Source organism: Aedes aegypti, chromosome 1 (assembly GCF_002204515.2).
Source record: "Aedes aegypti strain LVP_AGWG chromosome 1, AaegL5.0 Primary Assembly, whole genome shotgun sequence".
NCBI lineage: Eukaryota > Metazoa > Arthropoda > Insecta > Diptera > Culicidae > Aedes > Aedes aegypti.
The window spans coordinates 284539409-284560028 of record NC_035107.1 but is presented as its reverse complement, the minus strand read 5'-3'; the positions used below and the strand labels follow the sequence as shown (position 1 = coordinate 284560028).

The window sequence follows — 20620 nt, the reverse complement described above, 5'->3', positions numbered from 1 at the left end:
ATTCGAAGCAACACTGCGGTCCTAGAACTTTATCACAGCAACGTATTTTTGCATAACGTTGTCAGATAAACTGAAAACATATATCATTCTTAAATGAACCGTTAACTAGAACAGTTGTCTTCCACTCAAGCTCTCACAATCCATAAGGTTGTGGGCTCCAGCAAACTACTAGTCAAGCGGAACTACGGAAGAATGAAAAATACTCAAAATGAACGAGTTAAAGTCTTCGCTGCAGAAACTAGGAGATTCCAACTATCCAGTCTGGACGCTGCGCATGGAGTTGGTGTTGATCCAGGAAAGATTGAAGGCCATCGGTACGGAACCGAAGCCGGACGAAGCTGATGCCTCTTGGACTGCCAACGACGTGAAGGCACGGGCGCTCGTCGGATTGTCGATTGAAGATGGTCAACTATCTCAGCTGCAACGGCAAAGGACATGTGGGACAGTTTGAAGAAGTGCCACAAGCGTTCATCTCTCTCAAGCAAGGTTCATGTGTTACGGAAGCTTTGTACGCAGCAGTTACTGGAAGGCGGAAGTATGTCGGACAATTTGACAAGGTAACGGCGCTGACGAACAGACTGACTACCATGGGAGAAGAACTCAAGGGCATCTGGTCGTGACGATGGTGTTCAAGTCTACCGGAGTCATACGGGAGCTTAGTCACTAAGGGACGCAAAGCATACCGTCTACTGAATCCGGAAACTAACGCCATCTCCCATCAGCAGAGATGCCAAGTCCGACGAATTCAACGCCGATGACAAGGATGAAAAGGATAGCGATGATGCTGCTGGCGTCGATAGGAAGCTTTCATGTTCTTCCTGAGCAGCATGTTGATCGTATGGGTGAAGCTGATGCAGAATTCGCTCCTGTACTAGATGATGGCGTACGGGAAATCTCCTTAGGCGGCATCCACAAATTACGTAACGCTCGAAGGGGGGGGGGGGTTGGCTCGAGCGTTACGACGCATACACAATTTTAAAAATGTGCATACAAAAAGCGTTACGGAGGGGGGGAGGGGGTCGAAAATTTCCAATTTTAGCGTTACGTAATAAATGGATGCCGCCTTAGGCAACCGCCAACAAAGATCTCAAAGCACCAATGAAGACATTCCAACAAGTCGACTATTTATGTGTAGGTACCGGAAATGATGGGCTTACGGGGTGTGATTTGCGAGCACCCCTATTGCAGTGGTTTATGATCACCCCTGTCGCAGCGCTTCACGAACATTCGAGACAGAGTTGCACAATATCAGTCATATCATCTGATGGTTGATGGACTAAAACTATCAATATCAGTTGCGAACTATCAATTGGGCTCTGCACAAAAATCTATCTCTCTTTCACTCTACTTTGAATTTTGTAAACAACAAGGCCAGTAAACGTCAAAATCCCATCCAAAATCAAAACTATGCAAAGGCCTATATCACTTTGATCTGACAACCAACAGCGGTGATGCGACATCGCACTCTAGATCATAATCACTGCAGAATGAGTGATCACGTGGTAATTACCCATGCTATTAATGTTTTTCAGTGATTAACACACAGTTTTTAATCCGTCTGCACAACTATCAAGAATATCGTACAAATAAATTGCCATTTTAATTGCTTAATTTAAGGCTAGACTTGACCCATCAATCATATCCATAGTCTATCGCCATCAATGCACTGGTGATGGAGTAGACAGCATGATGTTGATAGTGACAGCAAGAAACACTGAGACAGAGTAGAGAATGAGAAGTGGAGACATCTTGGGCGCCATTCATGTTGCGCCAACCGAAGAGAAGAGAATCACGTTTAGACCTGTTAAGAGGAAATGAAGTAATTGTAGATTCAATTCGGTTTATTTCATTCATAATCGCTTCCGTCCACCACAGGCTCCTTGATCCTTGAAAGGCCATGACAAGTTCTAAAAGCGACAAGTAGCGTTCCACCATACAGGAGCAATTGCAGTCAATTGAAGATAACGAGACGTGGGACCTGGTGAAATTATCTAAGAGGGTCCTCTAGATCAAGCGAGGTTCCGAAGGTGAAGTTACGCGATTCAAGGCGAGACTGGTTGCACAGTGGTACAGCCAGCAGTACGGAACCGATTACAATCAAGTCTTTGCGCCTGTTGTTCAAGGTGTGATGGTGCGTCTGTATGATGTAAAGAATGCCTTCTTATACGGCAATCTTGAGGAGGAGATTTACCTCCGACAACCGCCTGGATGCAACTATGCGCGGACACGAGAACAAGGTTCATCGACTCAAGAAAAGCCAATACGGACTGAACCAGGCCGCCGCGCGATCCTGGAACTACATGCTGCACACTGAGCTTCTGCGACTGGAATTCCAGAGGTGTACCAGAAACGGGAAGGTAACTAGTGCTGCTACGTTCTTGTGTACGTCGACCTGACCATCGCCAGCTACAAGGAGCGTTCCACATTTTGTCAATGGGAAACGTACACTGGTACCTTGGGATCGAAGTGAAGCGCGACGAGAACGGCGATTTCGTCTTGAATCAAAAGCGATACATTGATGAAATTTCCAAAACGAATGAACTGGAGGAGACCAAGTCGTCCAAAATCCCTATCGATACTGGGTACTTAAAGCAAGATGAAGGAAAGCTATTTCCAAACAATGAAAACTAACAGCAGGTGATCGATTAGTTGCTGTATGTAAGACCGGACAGATCAGCTACTGTAGGAGTGGAAAGAAGGGGTAATATGCCCTATCTACAAGAAAGGCAACAAGTTGGATTGTGGGAAATTTCAACGACCATCATCCTAAATGTAGCATACAAAGTGTTATTCCAGATCATCTTCTGTCGTCTGTCACCTGTAGTAAACGAGTTCAAGCCGGCTTCCTTGTCGGCCAATCGACAACGGACAAGATCTTTTCTGTACGACAAATTCTTCAAACATGCCATGAATACCAGATAATGTCGTCCGCGTATAACTATGGAAGATAATAAACAAGTACAGTTTTCTCGGGATGCTCACAAGACTGATAAGAGCCACGTTGAAAGATGTGCAAAATTATGTGAAGATTCTAAACGTACATTCCAGTACATTTGAATCCTGTCGGTACTGCGAGAATATTGCGCTGAAAAGTGTTATGTTCAACAGGCGGGGTACGATTTTTAACAGATCCAGTAAATTTGTTTGCTTCGCTGATCATATGGACACAGACAAGCAGAGGTCACATTCTCATCATTGTCCAATATCTTTTCAATGTTCGATTCAAATGGCGCTACCCCATTGGCCATAATTGAATAAAAAAATTATATTAACACGAGGTTCCTAACGAATTCATGTGTTCCAGATTAGAATAGGAGCTTCTGCGGGCCATTTGTTAGTGAGAACATCATTTGTTTTTCGTTTTGTTATCCATGTTTTATTCACTCATTCAAGGCATAAAAACACTTCGCCAGAGAGGTGTGCATTCCAACATCGGTGAGCTCTTCTAGTTTGTCCCATACGCGAATTTCCTGTCCTTGTTACCATCGACTTGATTGTTTTGTTACTTTATTCTTCTAACATTGATTTCTTCATCACACGCTGGCAATGTATACGATTGCAACGTCTAGCAAGTTAAAACGAAGGAATGTGTGTCCAAATGTGTTCTAAACCAAAAATAAAAAGAAGTATATTCAACCTAAGCAAGATGTTTCTTACTGCTTCCTGAGACATATTCGGGATCATTCAGTGAACATTTTACCTCCTGAACTCAATTCTTAAGAATCGATCAATCAAATCAACTATTACCAACTAATGAACCCTTTCTCGACAATGAACAATTGAGGCGAACTTTAAACCTAATTAATGTGTGGTATCCTACTTTTTAAATGTTCTAACTCGATCCGATTTCCTAGTTTATCAGTTGATCAGTTTGTCTTGACGACATGTGAAAAAACGGCGAGTGATTTAACCGGTGCCGGCATTCTAAAAATGTTCTATTCGATGTATCCGTCGCTTCTTCTCCGTCTTTACAGCTCGTCGTGCTGCTGCTGGTCCCGGTTCGGATCGTCGACGGAACAGGCGGCCGGAGTTTGAACACGGTACTCGTACTCGCAGCGGTTCGGCTCGGTGACGGAGGTAATCCTGGTGTCCAGTCCGCACTCCAGGTGAACAATGGCCGACCGAGCCGGTCCGTTCCAGCAGGTGGCCCCGTTGCCGTACCGCATGACGGTGTAGTCCGAGGAGGCCCACTTTTCCCAGGTACCCAGTCTGTAAGTAGAAATGATTCATTAAAGTTCGATTGTGGCGCTGGGGATGTATCTCTACTGTACCTTGTTTCGGCGCCACCATTCTTCGGTTGCTGGATAGCTTTGTCGAAAAGACACAGTTTATAGATGTACTCGCGGTCCTCGTAATTGATGCACTCGCCGTTCAGCGGAGCGAATTCCTCGTCCTTTCCGAAGTCTTTGTTCAGCAGATCTTCGATGTTTCTCATTTCCTGGTCAATCTCACGAACATGACGATCAGCTTCGTTATGTTGGTTTCGGGCCTCATTGGCCTTTCGAATAAGCTCCTGCGTCTCCGGATCGTATTCCTGCTTTGGTTCCTCGGCGGCTTCGACCTGACCTTCCCCGGCTTCGTGTTCGTCCAATCCTTCATCGTCCTCTTCTTCCTCATCGTGTTCGGCACCCTCTTCTTCCTCGTGATAAGGTTGGGAAGGTTCACTGCCGTCCAGATCGTAACCGTCGTTTTCGTGTTGCAGCTCAGCTTCCTCCGTTTCGTACTGTCCAGGGTCACGTTCTTCCTTCTCTAGTTCATCGACATCGCTCGGGGGTTTGAACAATCCCGAATCCAGCATCAGGAAAGGTTTGACCTTTGGCCAGCACAGCGTGACGAAAGTTTCAAAATCAACTTGATCGTGTTCGTCCAGGAAATAACGTGCTTCGTCCTCCGTGACCGCTCCGTCCCGGTTGCGGTCGAACACGATGCGGGTCTGCAGTTCCACAATTTCCAGCACTCCGTTCTGATTGGAATCGAATTTACGGAATGTTTCTTCCGCTTCCTCACGGTTGCTCATAGCTTCTGCTTCCTGTTTGGATTTGCGCGCTTCTTCCTCGCGGTCGCGATATACCTGGGGGATGCAAAAAAATGTGACTCATGGCTGGCAATAGGTCTCAATTTAGATCACAATTGAGGTCACAATGCACAAAAGTTTAGAGTGTTTGATTTTTCAGAGCCTGAGGATTTTCCAAGAAATCCTACAAAAAATGCTACATCAATTTTTGTGTTGTTATTCTTACAGGCAGATTTTGAAACTCAATTTAAGATACTTTCCATTAGAAAGAGAAACTTTTTAGAGACTTGCATTGAAATAATGATTTCTGGATGAATTCTTTTGGAGAAATTCCTGATTGAAATCTTAAAGAAATCCTGAAAGACAATTTTGTAGGAAATCTTTAAGAAAGCCATGTAGACATCTCTGAGACATTTTTGAACTGGAACCTTGAAGCAAGTTGTAGGTAAACTTATGGAAGGATAACTGGATGAATTTTTGATGGAGAAAACCCCCTTGTTTTTTTTTTCTTTTCGAAAAATTCATTGAAGGAATTTCTAATGAAATGTCTGAGGTTATTTCCGTAGTTTAAAAAAATCCAGGTTTAATTGTTGGATGTATTCTAGGAGAAATTCCGTATAAAGTCCGTTAAAATAACTGAATAAACTCATGATTACATCTTCAGAGCAACGTCCAAAGGAAACTTCGGCGAATACTTGAATTATTGTTTAATGATTTTCCTGGAGAAAATCAGGAAGAGCACATAAAGTGGTATGAACAGCAATATTTGTCGCAATGTCACGAGAAATTCCCAAACAAGTCTTAGAAATATAACTAGATAAATGGTTGGCATTGGAATGTGATTAGTCAACGATACCCTGTTGGAATACATTCGGCAGGTCAAGGAAAAAGTATGGTTCATGTTAGGCGTTTCGTTTTCTTGGTGCCTTTTTTAGGCATGAAGTCTCTAAGGTTCCTCGACACTCAATAACTACCAGCACTGATCTTTCCTATATTCCCCTCTCACATACCTTCAACGCAGCGCTCTCCAGCGCTTCGGCATCATCCTTAATGCTGGCCTTCTCCTTCCGCAGTGCCTCCGCTTCCGCCTTGGACTTCTCCAGCTCCACAAACCGGACCCGCTGTTCGTCCTTCAGCGCCTTGCCCCTCTGGCTCATTTCCGTCCTCAGCTGGTTGCCCATCTTGGCCATTTCGGAGCGCTGTTTCTCCCGCAGCCGGTCCTCCTTGCCCAACTCGCTGCAAGTGTTCACACAACTGGCCCTCGAAGCGTACTCATCCGAAGCATCGCAACAGTCGCAGATTCCGTCATTGACCCGATTGCTGGGCAGGTTCATCGGTTTATACCCGGCATTGGTACAGTGGAACATCCCATTGGGACAGGCCGCAGTCCCCGGTTCATCGCTACCGTCCTCACAGTCACAATAATCGTCATTTACCTGTTCCCACTGGATCGTCTTTCGGCCATCCAGGCACACAAACTTACCGCCATTGTCGGCCGGATAGAGGCCCGCTCGTGATATGGACACCCCCCGAGGACGAGGCAACTCCGTCAACACCACGATCCCCAGACTGCACACCGACAAAACCAGCAGCAGCCAGCCACTTTCTCTGCCTCGCCTGGACCACATTCCTACCCGGACTTGAGCACTTTCTTTCACACAATTTCCTTCGGAAATAACACCTGAAAACACCGCGAATAGTAATGGATGCGCGATAAATTTCGACGATGGGCTGGAAAATGAATGGATCTGGACACAAAAGTGATTCGTGTTCTTCTGATTATGGGTTTGCAAAGGGAAATAAAGGTTGGGTTGGGAAGACGGGGAAGGGGCGAGACGAAAAGGCAGGCGGCCGGCAGAAAACAGTCCAGTTGTCAAACTCCACGACAGCAGTGAGCAGTGTGAAAGGGGGTTTAGTTGGTGGAATTCAAAACGATGCCAGGCAAAACCGCTGGGCATCAGGTAAAAAATTGCGATTCTGTAAACAAAGCAGCAAGCTTTTTGAAGGTCATCTTATTTGTTGATCATGTTTTGTGTGAAATTGTTCATGGATAAGCATCATTTACTTATAAAATAACGTTTTCAACAGTGTTCATCACGGTAAGCAATAACAAGTAATAATAATATTAAATATTCAACAAGAATTTATGGAAAAACATCTTGGCCCCATTCAGAATAAAATATGCGTCATCTTCTATTTTTGTTTACATGTTGATGTTTCTAGACCAACAATTAAGAAGGCCTTAGTCCGAAAAGTAAACAATGAGTAAAACGTAATCTTATTTTGCCAAACAATAAATCAAATTTATTTTTTGTGGTAAGTATGTCCTTTTATCATCCTATGCTATTTTTTTTTTACCTTTTTTCTGACCCCCACACCAAACAGTTCGCAGAGAACTCCCTGGTCGTGGACACTACTAAATAATTAAATGTAAGAACGCGGAGAGAAAATAATAACGACAAAAACTAAAGTGACATCCCAGTGGAACATTAGTTCCTTTGAAGGGACTTACGAATCAAAAGCTACATTAAATTACTAAGTGATAACAATTGTGGCTACAAAGTAATAATATAACAAGAAACAAAAATACTTTAAGCTAAAAACTAAAAAGTAGGGAAAAACTAGCAACAGCCAGAAAAACCTACTTGTTCCAAAGGTTAACACGTTTAGAGAATATATTCATTCACATTTCTTAAGATATGTTGTTTCAGTTTGCTTTTGAAAATCATAGTACTAGATATGCTATTTCAATCATTGGGAAGTGTATTGAACTTAAATGCACCAAAGTTGGTAATCCGCATAGAGCCTAAGTTGGTGCATGCATTGCTTCTCAGAAGTTCATTGGCCTGCCTAGAATTGACTCTAGTAGGGAAAACAAGATTATGATGAAATTTTGTATTTAATGTATTATGTACAAACATAATTGTTTGAGAATCAAGTAAGCCTAGAATAGGGATGACTTTGTCGTCGGACGAATTATAAAGTAAAACCGTTGGGAATAAATGTGGCAAATCAAATATTACTTTTAAACATATGTTCTGTAATGACATATGTTTTCTTAATTTTGATTTGGCAGCGTGACCCCACACAATGATCAAATATTGTAGTATGGAGTGAATTCAAGCATAATAAAAACGCAGTCGTGCTTCAATTGGTACAAAAGAGCGCACCCTTTTTATAAGACCACATAAGGAAGATACTTTATTGGACACGTGTTGTATATGACTGTCACATGATAAACAAGAGTTCAAGTGCAGACCCAAGTATTGTAGCGTTGAAACTTTTTCAATGCTTAGATTTCCGACACATGGATCAGGATGAGCCGCGATTTTTTTCCGCGCCGAATGAAAAACCATATATTTTGTTTTGGACAGATTTAAGGAAAGGAGATTACCATTAAAAAAATCAATGAGATTCACAAGGTCTGACTCAGTATCCTGTACTACAGATTGAACACCAACGTGCGGATAAAATATGGCCGTGTCATCTGCAAAAAGCCTTGGTACTCCACGAAGCTTCAAACTGCCTAAGTCGTTAATGAAGACTAGGAATAATAAAGGGCCTATGTTGCTGCCTTGAGGTACCCCAATATTAACATTACGCAGGCTGCTGCGAATCCCATTTAACGTTACAAATTGTTTTCGATCTGATAGATAGCTTCTAATCAAATCATTAGCATTTTCTCTAACTCCATACTTATCAAGTTTTTTCAAAAGTATTTCGTGGATTATCGTATCAAAAGCTTTCTTCAGGTCAATAAACAATCCACCGAAAATATTTTTCTTGTCAATCTCACAAATTAACTCATCTATAAGCTCTTTAATAGCAGTTGTCGTCCCACAACCTTCCCTAAAACTATAGTGAAACTTATATAAGGCATTATTCGCACACAAAAAAATTACAAGACGATTGGTTAAAAGCTTCTCCAAGATTTTATTCAGAGTTGAAAGAGTTGAAATTGGTCGGTAATTGGTAGGATCACAGGCATCACCGGATTTGAAAACAGGTGTGACTTTAGCAATTTTCAAAATACTTGGATAAGATCCTGTTAATATTATTCTGTTAAAAAGCTTTGCAAGAATTTCCGAAAACGGACCCACATTTGCTTTTATTAGATCGATTGGGATATTGTCATGCCCTCTGCTCTTCTTTGTGTCAAGCTGGCTTATGAGGATACAAACTTCATTTTTACTAGCAGGCCTCAGAAAAATAGAATTCCTTACACACTTCACATGTTTTAAGAAGTCGAAATTGGTTTTTGGAATTTTTTCAGCTGAATTGTTACCAATATTCGAGAAAAAGCAATTGAAAGATTCGGCAACATCTAGGTCTGATTCAAGAATGTTTCCATTGTTTCGTAATTTAATTTGTTCGCCTGTTTTAGTGCGACCAAAAATTTAATTTAGCTTCTTCCACACATTGGAATGACTCGAGCTTCTCAGAATATTTTTATAATGTTCTTTTTCACACCGCTTTTTAGCATTTTTAACTTTTTTTGAGACGTGCTCCAACATTTCACTAATTCGCGCATCATTGGGATTGCTTTTCAGCCTATCTAGATAGTTATTTTTAATTTGTATTAATCGCCAAAGTTTATATGTCATCCAAGGACAGTGTTCTCCCTTCAATCTAACAGTTTTAGTGAATGATCTGGTACAATCTTGCAACAGCTTATTGTAGGTTTCAATAAGAATATTCAGGGTTACTTCAACATCGTCTCCCACATGAAAAGTATTCAAAAATTGGGAAAATTGATTTTGCAGTTTTATTCTATCAATGTTGGTCATTTTCAATTCCTGATGCCTTTTATCACCACTAAGGAAAAGTGACGAAATAATAGGAATGTGATCACTAATGTCGCTGAAAATAGTTTTGCAGTTTGGCAGCTAAATTAATAGAGCAGACGAAATGGTCTAAAGTGTTATTACTACTAGGACGCGTAGGGAAAGTGTTTGTACATACGAAGTTATAAGATTCTAGCAGATTTTTGTATCTTAACACAACATTGTCATTTTGCAAATTAATTGGAACATTAACGTCACCAATAATGAAATACGGTTTAGATGGGTTACTATTTGATAGCCAACCTTCCAAGATATCTTGAAACTCGTTGTAATCGAACGAAGGTGGACGATAAACACCAACAACGTTGTAAAAATGACCTCGAAGTTTGAATTCTATGTGGATATAGTGCAACCCATTAATTGTTTGGTTACATATCAATTTACTTCCCAATGATATTTTTACAAAAACAGCTAAGCCTCCTGAAGAACTTTCACGACAAGATAAAAATGAGCGGTAACCTGGGATATTATAAATACTGCTATTCTCCTTTTTTAACCATGTTTCACCAACAACAATAATATCAACATGCATTTTACATTCATTCACAAAATAAACAATTTCATCAAATTTTTCACAATCATTAATTCCTCTGACATTCCATTTCTCATTGAACTCATGTAAATTATCGTAATATTGATTAAGTATAATAGACGATGAGGGATCCATTAGTATGATAAATTAACAAGGACAATATATAAATTCGGATACACGTACAAGTCACTTTCGTTCAGCGATTTGAGTAGTAACAGACGTGGTAGCAGCTGAATTCATAAAAACTTTCAAAACATGATTAAGGTCTTCTCTGTTTTTAACAAATTCGGGTTTACTATTGTCATCTTTTTTTGCCAATATAACCCCACCTCTTCCAGCCCAAATGTACTTAATATTCAAAAGCTTTTGGGACTTTCTAAGTTCTTGAAGCAGTTTTAAAGACAGGGGAATTAACTCATCACGCAAGGTCACAATCATTGCCTTTCCATTAATAACAAATTTGGGATCAATCGCGGTTGACAGCAATATTCCCAATTGCTTTTTCTTTGCAAGAACAGCCTCTTTCAATTCTTTGCTGCAGAAGATAATTCGAATCGGAACGAAGGCATTGTTAGTTTTACCGTTGGTAACAACTCGCTCAGCAGATTTCACAATTTTCGAGGTTCCTGTAAACCCTACAGAAAAAATCAGTTTTTCAACTAAATGATGAACGTTTTCACCGTGAGTTGAAGGAATTCTCAACAACATTGCATGATTATCTAATGCAGCATTTTCTGATTTATCCACATTTGATTCCAAGGTGATGACCGTACTGTTCATCTGATTCAGCGACGTTTTCACATGATTTAATTCGGCTTTCAATTCTTGATTCTCAACTTTTAGTTTCTGGAAATCAGAAACTATTTCATCAAATTTATCGGATAGAAAAGCCTGCGATTTTTCAATTGTGATGACGATCTGCCCAACTTCCGCTGTTACAGACTGCATTATTGCGGCGCTTATATTAACTCCACATCCAGCGGCGGCGGTAACGCGCAGAAGATATACGCACAATTCAAACGCAACGTCAAAATTCAAGTAGGCTTGGATTTTTTCGTCCTTCAAGGACACAAATGTTTCAAATTTGCCCAATCTGAAACATTTGGTGATTTTCATTATCACTGCGACGGTATATCGACATTTTCAGATAATCGCATTACGTGGATTTATCTTGCAGAGCACAATACTTTAGCGACAGATGATGACACAGATGCTTTCATCTCTGCGGCTAGGGAGGACATCAGTGCATTTTTATTATTTTGCATGTTAACAATACGTTGATAGGTCGCACAACAGGCAGATGAGCAAAAGTAATCGTTTTCCCTAACACGACGTATAGCATTGCCTAGAATACTTTTAACATTTGAAGTGTACGCTAGAGAAGCAGTACATGCACGTTATAACTTTAGACGCATCGGACTCTGGTTTTTTGCATTCTAAACAGACAAATTCGTCATCTTTTCCCATTATGAAACAAAATACTAATTCAAACTGAAGCAACAGAACCAAAAATGTAAACAACCAACAACACAGCTAATACAAGTTTAATTGAGCCACTACCAATAAAAACGAACTAGATGGGAGAGTAGTAAAGAAGTACTAGAATAACAACAACAAGTTATTGAACACGTAGTTTCCAACAATAGTCGCTATGAGTTTGTGTAGGTACAAGATCCTTGATGTCTTGGAGTAACTCTGTAGTAAAGATTGGGTTCCCACGGCTACTCAATAAATGCCAAGGTATGCTTTCCAACCTACCAGACCAAACCCACTCAACCACAACTAAAGCAATTTGTTCGTCAAGTAGCCGTTCAGGCGGCGATGGTTATCCCAAATATTATGCTCTTGTCACGGGAGCGAGACCACAGTGTGTACCAGAATAGTTTCCAACAATCGCTCCCCGTTTGTCAAGTAACCGTTTTGGCGACAGGGGATAGCACGCAATAACTCTTGAAGTAGACTAACGGTACCACAAAGTGTATCTATAGGTGTACTTACAGATGCCTCTAAGATTCTACCCCATTACCCCGAATCCCATTACCCCGAATGCCATTAACCCGAACGCCATTACCCCGAATTCCAAAACCCCGAACGATCCATCACCCCGAATGACATTACCCCGAATTCCAATATCGTGGGGAAATGTCATCAATATCATCATGTCAAGATAATTGCAAATTCGGGGAAATAGCATTCGGGGTGATGGAATTCGGGGTAATGGTACATTCGGGGTAATGGAATTCGGGGTGATGGCATGCGGGGAAATGGTATTCGGGGTAATGGGGTAGAATCGCCTCTAAAGCTTTCAAAATAATTTCACCTTATGAGTTCCTTCACTCCAATACAGCAACAACAGCAGCAACAACAACCACAGGCCGTTATACGGCTTATCAATACCACAAACAATGGACTCTTTTGGAGACAATCGCACTATCAAACATAGGATTTTTTCCTTAATTATTTTTGATTATTCTATTGACTTTCACTATGAACTCCACTTTCCTATATTACAAATGTTATCACTAAAAAAAAAAAAAAAAACTAAGTTTTATATTCAATTAATACGAAACAAGGTTAATTTCAAAAAAATGTAAGCGGACAGTAAAACAAGCTATTGGGCCGTATGAATAAAATGTAGCAAAGTTGAGTTTACTACATTCTCGGTAGTAAACGCTATATGTGGAACACGAGTGGAACATGTTTGTGTCATTTTCCTTTCTACACCTTTCGAACATACAACAAACAACGCATTGCTATGAATAAAGGTAGCATTTACTACAAAGCTACTGGTAGTTAGCTTCAGAGGTTGCTACACATGCTTTGAGATTGCGGAATTGAATGGAATAATTTACTTTTGAGTAAAAATCATGGGAAAACGATATGAGTTTTGATATTTCGGAAGGTATTTTGAGTTTTGCTTAGGAATTCTGAGGTTACGAAAACATTCGCCCCGCCAATGCTGAGATTCCGGTAAGATTACCGGCAGTAGCAATTTGTAATATCCGTGTGAATTCTGGCATTACGATAATTATGTTATTTTCTAGGAATTTTAGGATGTCGGTAGGAATTCAGATATTTATAATGTAATTCGGAATTTTACTTGTAAACTCTGACATCTCAGATTTCTTTTTGAATTCCGGAATTCCTGTAGGAACTTTGGGATTCCGATAGGGGTGTCGGATTTTTTATGATAATTCTGGAAGTTTAAATACCATTCTAGGAATATTGCGGAAATATTAGGAATCTGGTAAAAACTCTAGAATTGGGGTGGGAATGGGATTCCGAATATTAATCTCTTGGAATTCTGTGGGTATCTTTGAGACGGTATTTCTGTAAGAATCTATGAGATCTATGTGGATTCCTGCGAATTATTGTGTGAATATTTGTAATTCTGAAAATCAATCTTCGTAATTATTGTAAAAACCTTTATAATTCCGTTGATCTCCAGTTCCGTTGGAATTTCAAAGCAAAGCTTTAATATAAACGATTCGAATGTCGGTAAATATTTTATAGATTTCAATGGGATTTTTTGTGAAATCGACAAGAATTTTGATAATTTCAAAGGGAACCCTGGTGTTTTAGGGGAGATCCTCATTGAATTCTAACGACTACCAATGGAATCACTACAATTCCCATAAATATCTCGACATTCTAAGTTCTAGACATTCCAACCAAGGATACTATACGAGAATATCGCAGAAACACTTAGAACTTCCGGAATTCAACATGCTGTTAAGAAAACATGCTCCCCGTATCAAAATTCTACCGCAATTTCACCAGAATCTCAGTACTGGTGCTAGAAAATATGTGGTTCCAAATTTGATAGCTGTAATCTCAAGATCTCTTCATAGATGTTAAGCTAGTATTTAAAAAATCATCAATCACTTGCGTTGGCGAAGGCCGAAAACCACCCAGAAAATTCTTTGATGTACCATCATCATAAAATCATAGACATAAAGAGAATACCAGACTAATCGCAAAATTACACTACAAATTTTGTCAAATAACAGCACCTTCATGATTTGTGCAAATTGTCGCGTAATCGATTAGATTCCATGCATTTTCTTCATATGCATGATTGTATTAATTTTAGGCGTCACTCTGAATAGATTGTTCTTTACGTGCAGAATCACTCTGCACTCTAAATGGAAATTTCTTAACGTGCAGCTTCAGTCACTGCTCATGTTCGAAAGTAGTAAGTACTACATGTTCGAAAAGTTTTTTATTCATACCAAAAGTGTAGTAAACTTTGTGGATTTTGTTTTTGAGTAGATGCTACATGTAGTAAAGTTCAAAGTTTTTTATTCATATCACCCATGTGTCAACCAGACAGTGTTGCCAGCTGAGCTATTTATAATGAAAATCATGTAAAACAAGGATATAAGGCTCTTATTACACCGAAAGCTGTTAATCCCTTTTGATTTGTGGCCAATAGACTGATATCGATAATTAGGCCAGTAAAGCCTTTGTTTGCAAAATTATGTGATCAGTAGGTGAATTCCGGCGCACATTTTCTTCGAAGAGAAGAAATTTTCTTCCATAATCCACCAGCAAGAAAATTTTCTTGCCATGCTTGGCGTACACCTCGCGCCTATCGACGCCTTGATGTGGTAAGATGTTAAAACGATACATAAAGCGTTTGTTTTGCAATAATCGTTCCACCTTTCATAAGGCAAAATGTATGAAATTCGATAATCCAGTTCGCTGCGTGTACAGTACTCTAAAACTTAACAGCCGTAAGCCAGTATATAAATATACGATCGAAAAACTAAGTTTGTTCAACTTAGTTTATCTATCCTTAGTTTTTTTTTTTTGCAGACGACATACTACGCGTACCACTCTGAACCACCTCAATTTTCACTTATTTTCTTCTTGGCATTACGTCCTTACTGGTACAGAGCCTGCTTCTCAGCTTAGTGTTCTTATGAGCACTTTCACAATTATTAACTGAAAGCTTTCTTTGCCAAAGTTGCCATTACCGCATTCGTATATCGTGTGGCAGGTACGATGACAATCTTCATTTTTGTTTACGGTGGATCCAACTTTTGATCAAATCCTATTCGTTCGAATCCTTGACCCACTTGATTTTGCTGGCGGAAACGGGAAAGCAGAACGGGTTTCGATCGAAAGAGCATTCGATCGTAAACAAGAGTAGAGGTGGATATCTCTATTGGACATAAGCTCAAGCATTTGGCACAACATTTAAGGACTTTAGGATCATATTAGAAGGGATTCAATTCAATTGCTCAATCTAAATGCGTCGTTCATCTCAAGCTTGATCTCAAGTCATCTGACAAATTTTATATTATTTTTATAACTTTATAACATACGACTGCTGAAGATACTTTATCTGCTTGTGCAATATACAGGGGATAGGCAAAATGATTGAGATAGGCAAAATTTTGCCCAAATTCAAATGCTTATAACTTTATGAAAAATGAATGAAATTGGATGCATCTGGAAGCAGTCGACGGCAAATTTGGTCCAGTTTTAGGAACTTCCTTGGCTATGCATATTGGCCACTGGACACCGGAGATGTTCCGGATTATCTGAGGTTATGTCCAAATGTCATTTTTTCTGTCGCTTGTATTTTTGTGCGGTGTAAAGTTAGATAGATGTTTGCAATTTTCCTAGAAACTAGAACTAATAGGAAGTTGAATGCCACCGGACGCATTAAGATTGGTTGGAAATCTTCAGAAATATGACCATTTCCGTAAAACTGGTTCCGGAAAGCATGGTCAGTCATGTTTGTATTTCCAATCATGTAAATATTATCCGGAGCTATATCCAAGCGGACACTAACCTTAAAAATGATGTTTCCTGCAGCGTATTCAGAACCATTAGATGCACAGACCACTCTATAGAACGTTCCAGGTGCCCTGGGGGAAGTGGCCAATTAGGAACATATCCGGAACCATATCAATATGGGCATCAAACTTCATTATTTTCAAAGGTTATGCTTTCCGAAGCATTTCCAGCATCACCGGCTGCCATAACCACTTTATAGTAGGTTCCAGGTGCCCCGGGGGATGTGGCCAATTCGGAATATGTCCGTTCATCTGTTTAGAATCACATTCTACCATAAACAGTAAGATCCATGTGACTTGGAAAATGGCGAGCATTTTCAGAACCACAAGATATAATAATCACTCTATAGTATATTCCAGGGGCTCCTAGAGATGTGGCCAACTCGAAACATGACCTCATCCCCCAGGGCCCATGGAACCTACTATACAGTGGTCATATAAATAAGTTGCGCTGTAAATACTTCTATTAGCATCACCTTCAAAAATCTTGATGTTTTTACCCATATTGATGTGTTTTCGGACATGTTTTGAATTGGCCACATCCCCGGGGCACCTGGAATCTACTATAAAGTGGTCATGGCAGCCGGTGGTGCTGGAAATGCTTCGGAAAGCATAAACTTTGAAAATCATGAAGTTTGATGCCCATATTGATATGGTTCCAGATATGATCCTAATTGACCACTTCCCCCAGGGCACCTGGAACGTTCTATAGAGTGGTCTGTGCATCTAATGGTTCTGAATACGCTGCAGGAAACATCATTTTTAAGGTTGATGTCCACTTGGATATAGCTCCGGATAATATTTACATGATTGGAAATACAAACATGACTGATCATGCTTTCCGGAACCAGTTTTACGGAAATGGTCATATTTCTGAAGATTTCCAACCAATCTTAATGCGTCCGGTGGCATTCAACTTCCTATTAGTTCTAGTTTCTAGGAAAATTGCAAACATCTATCTAACTTTACACCGCACAAAAATACAAGCGACAGAAAAAATGACATTTGGACATGACCTCAGAAAATCCGGAACATCTCCGGTGTCCAGTGGCCAATATGCATAGCCAAGGAAGTTCCTAAAACTGGACCAAATTTGCCGTCGACTGCTTCCAGATGCATCCAATTTTATTCATTTTTCATAAAGTTATAAGCATTTGAATTTGGGCAAAATTTTGCCTATCTCAATCATTTTGCCTATCCCCTGTAGTTTGATGTGGAACTTGTGATGAAAGGCTTTCATTGTTTTTAGGTTACCATAATATATGCCTATGCCGAGACCTCAGCTAACAAAAAAAAAATAGATGAAATACCATGGAAACGCTACCAGTTGAGGTATTTTTTATATACTTGTTTTACGCTATTCATTTTTTTTATAGTAGTATACCGCATTCTTTCAGATATTGGAAAAAATATTCAAACATCTACGCTACAGTGACCTGAAGCAAGTGTCATCTGTTTGTCATTTGTGGTACGATGTCTACCAACGGTCGTCATTCATGTCCAAGATGGTGGTACATTTCAAAAAAGAACTTACACTGGACACGATCGACCTTTTTCTCCGCAGTGAGTGTCTGTACCAGAACATATGTTTCACTTCGATTCCATTCTACGACGTTGCCAAGTCAAAGAGAAGCATCTGTCGGAAGGACGTGATCTACGAAGATAGTCGCTTTGTAGAAAAAATACGTCAATTTCTGCTTAAATTTGCTGACTCCGTGCAGATGCTGTCATTCTGTAAATGTCACCTTGAAAGAGGTAGACTGATCGAATTTCTGGAATTAATTCCAGAACTCAAAGGACTGGAATTTGAAGAATGTATATTTGCCGGTGATGATGCGTGCGTGGCATTTCCGTTGTCCAAAATGAAGAAATTCAATTTCAAGTATCCGGAAGATGAGATTCAACGATTCGAGTCTGGACATGTCTACAGTTCTCTGGCTAAAGTTCAATGCAGCTTGGTCAAACTTAAGGTTCAGTTGTTCGTGAATGAAATGTTCGGTGATCCGGATAGTGACTTATGGGAGCAGGTCAAGGCTGTTACCCGACTGGTGAAGTTGCACAAGAAAACTATGAAGTCTTTCAAGGTAGACAGCTTCAATGATCCTGCTCTGAAAAAGCTTGTTTTTGACGACGAGGAACTTCAACTGGAGAAGGTCGTGTTTGGCGAACTAAAGCTAAGGAAAGACGACCAAGTATTCTTTAATTTTCTAGAGAAGCAAAAGAAAATCAAGAAAATGGAAATATCAATTGAATCCAGTATAGACGCCAATAATGATCAGTATCTGCAAACCATCTGTGATCGGTTACAGAAGTTGGAACAATTCTACTACGACATGTCCCGAAATTCAGACAGTGGACTGGAGAATCTACAAAAACTAAAAAAATTGAAAAATTTAGTGCTGACGAAAAATAGGAATACCGTAGGACTGACAGAGCACTGTTTCGATCACATTTATATGCCCAATCTGAAATCTTTAGGCATATATTACAAAGAACTGCAGTTTCCAGCAGTGCAACAAATACCGGTTAGTTTTCCTAATCTTAAGGCTCTCAATCTAAGCGAATGTGGAAAAGGCGTAACCGATGAAACGGTTCAACTCATCTTCCGCTCGCTACCGGAGCTCGAAAGCCTTGATCTCAGCAAATGTAAGCAAGTTACCGAACAGGCTTTCCTAGGCTGTACCAAAATAGGTAACTTGAGGAAATTGAAAGACCTAGTGTTGGAAAAATGTGATGGCGTAACGGATTTGTCATTGGCTGCATTCGACAATCCGGCGTTAAAGAGTATCAGTGTTGCCATGTGCACAAGAATAACGAACGTAGGTTGGGAGGCATTGTGCCGTCAATGTCCGAACATCACATGGCTGAACGCTTCGCATTGCAGGAACTTCGATGACCAATCAGCGTTGATCGTTGCAACCATGCTTGGCGAATTGGAAGTTTTGAACTTGTTCAAAAACTGTTCGGTAACAAACGAAGCGGTTTACAGTTTGGTAGAGAACTGCCGATATTTGGAGGTATGGTGTGCTTTGCGTAGAGTAATCTTGCTTGTTTCTTATGTGTAATTTTTCCACAGGATCTTTGTTTTACCAAATGTAGAGGAGTTAAAATGAAAAAGCCCGAGTATTTTGATGACAAGATGAATCGAGTCAACAAAGATTGTCTAGTGAATAAAAAGAAAATTTAACTTTGCTACTGTGAATACAAACATTTTGAATTTATTTGTTTTATAATGAAAAGAACGCCATTGAATTAATTTTGATAAAATAAAACAAAATTATAAATATTTTCCCTAACCTCGAAACATCCCCAAACTAACATAGTTTTTAAAATAAATACAAATTATAAAATGTAAACAATGTAAAAAAAATAAAAGATTTCTGTTCTGTTGTACCCTACCGCGCTCGAGCCTGCCAAATAATCGAGATAAGTAATAAAAATAAAATAAAATAAATTTTGATTGATTTTTTTGCCAAGTATACTCTACTATAATATTTCTGAAATTCTGAAAAAAAAATATTGAGATTAGCAGTATTTGCTTTTTGTTGACATTTTTACTTCAAATGATTTAATTCAACTTCGCGGTCGACTCATTTGAACAGACGAAAAATATTTCAGTACACAGTTGACAGACAGTTATTCTCAAATTATCGGGAACAGAAAATTACTTTTGAACTGTCAAGTTTAACCATGCTCTGGAGTAGGGTTATCTTCAACCGGAGGGGGAAAAGATTTTTTTTAACAAAAAAGGTAAATTTCATACACAAACTTTTTTGTTATCGCAATTTTTCCAAACGTCAATCCACAGAAAAGCAGACGTATCATTTAGAACAATTATCAATTTAAAACATAGTCACGTGAACATTTTCGCCCAATGCTAAAACCAATCGCGAACTAGGTGGCGGTCAGACCCATGGCACGGAACGACTTTTAGCGTAGTCAACATCTCCATGTGTTTACCCATTTTCGGGTAATTCGAACCGAGAGTGCAATCAGAATGCGAAGTTTTGTTTAATGTTTATGATCCATAATCGAGCAAGAGTCGCAATCAAATCACTGATTGCTTGCTTGGAGGCTTGCAGGATGCCTTTTAATGTTTGCTCTCCTTCCAAAACCATCGAAATGTTGAATGTGCTTCAACTTTTTGGCACATTATTAGCTGATTTAACAATATCAAAAATTGATAATCAAACCATAGCAAACAATTAAACAAAACACTGGTCTTTATTTTCACAGTTCTTACAACTGACAGTGGGCGATATTCAATTATCGCCCGGGATATCCTGGCTACGAAGAACACTGTGTATCGATATATGGTTGTCATGGGCCTGGTGGCGGTAGTGAGCAAACGTCAAACTCGAACAAATCTGATGCGAGCGCCACGAGTGGCCCGTCGGCCAACTACCAAATATTGACAATTCGA

The 20620-nt window shown here is 39.8% G+C and overlaps 2 protein-coding genes across 4 annotated transcripts; one reads left to right on the top strand and one right to left on the bottom strand.

The window, feature by feature from the left end:
* Window positions 1-3353: 3353 nt before the first annotated feature.
* Window positions 3354-6810, bottom strand: LOC5576201 (glucosidase 2 subunit beta). Its single transcript, XM_001662486.2, has 3 exons — window positions 6025-6810; window positions 4272-5071; window positions 3354-4209 (listed from the first exon to the last, which is right to left on the bottom strand). Exons 1-3 carry the CDS (start codon window positions 6640-6642, stop codon window positions 3969-3971), a joined length of 1659 nt encoding a protein of 552 aa, XP_001662536.1. The 5' UTR covers window positions 6643-6810; the 3' UTR covers window positions 3354-3968.
* Window positions 6811-6956: 146 nt separating this feature from the next.
* LOC5576200 lies at window positions 6957-19405 on the top strand. 3 transcript variants are annotated; one of them, XM_021838013.1, is made up of 5 exons: window positions 6957-7113; window positions 7238-7330; window positions 17447-17529; window positions 17595-19214; window positions 19274-19405. In XM_021838013.1, the coding sequence occupies exons 3-5, from the start codon at window positions 17509-17511 to the stop codon at window positions 19382-19384; spliced, it is 1752 nt and encodes a 583-aa protein (XP_021693705.1). In that variant the 5' UTR covers window positions 6957-7113; window positions 7238-7330; window positions 17447-17508; the 3' UTR covers window positions 19385-19405. The 3 variants fall into 3 exon arrangements, with proteins under 3 accessions (XP_021693705.1, XP_021693706.1, XP_001662537.2); XM_021838014.1 differs by having other exon boundaries at window positions 7188-7330; XM_001662487.2 differs by lacking the exon at window positions 7238-7330.
* The last annotated feature ends 1215 nt before the right edge of the window (window positions 19406-20620 follow it).

Excerpts from the sequence above, each read along its gene's own strand:
- LOC5576201 (XM_001662486.2), bottom strand. The coding sequence starts at position 6,642 with ATGTGGTCCAGGCGAGGCAGAGAAAGTGGCTGGCTGCTGCTGGTTTTG. Across the intron at positions 5,072-6,024 it reads TGGAGAGCGCTGCGTTGAAG|GTATATCGCGACCGCGAGGA; the intron begins GTATGTGAGAGG and ends TGCATCCCCCAG. Across the intron at positions 4,210-4,271 it reads AATGGTGGCGCCGAAACAAG|ACTGGGTACCTGGGAAAAGT; the intron begins GTACAGTAGAGA and ends TTCTACTTACAG.
- LOC5576200 (XM_001662487.2), top strand. The coding sequence starts at position 17,509 with ATGGAAACGCTACCAGTTGAG. Across the intron at positions 17,530-17,594 it reads TGGAAACGCTACCAGTTGAG|ATATTGGAAAAAATATTCAA; the intron begins GTATTTTTTATA and ends GCATTCTTTCAG. Across the intron at positions 19,215-19,273 it reads AGAACTGCCGATATTTGGAG|GATCTTTGTTTTACCAAATG; the intron begins GTATGGTGTGCT and ends ATTTTTCCACAG.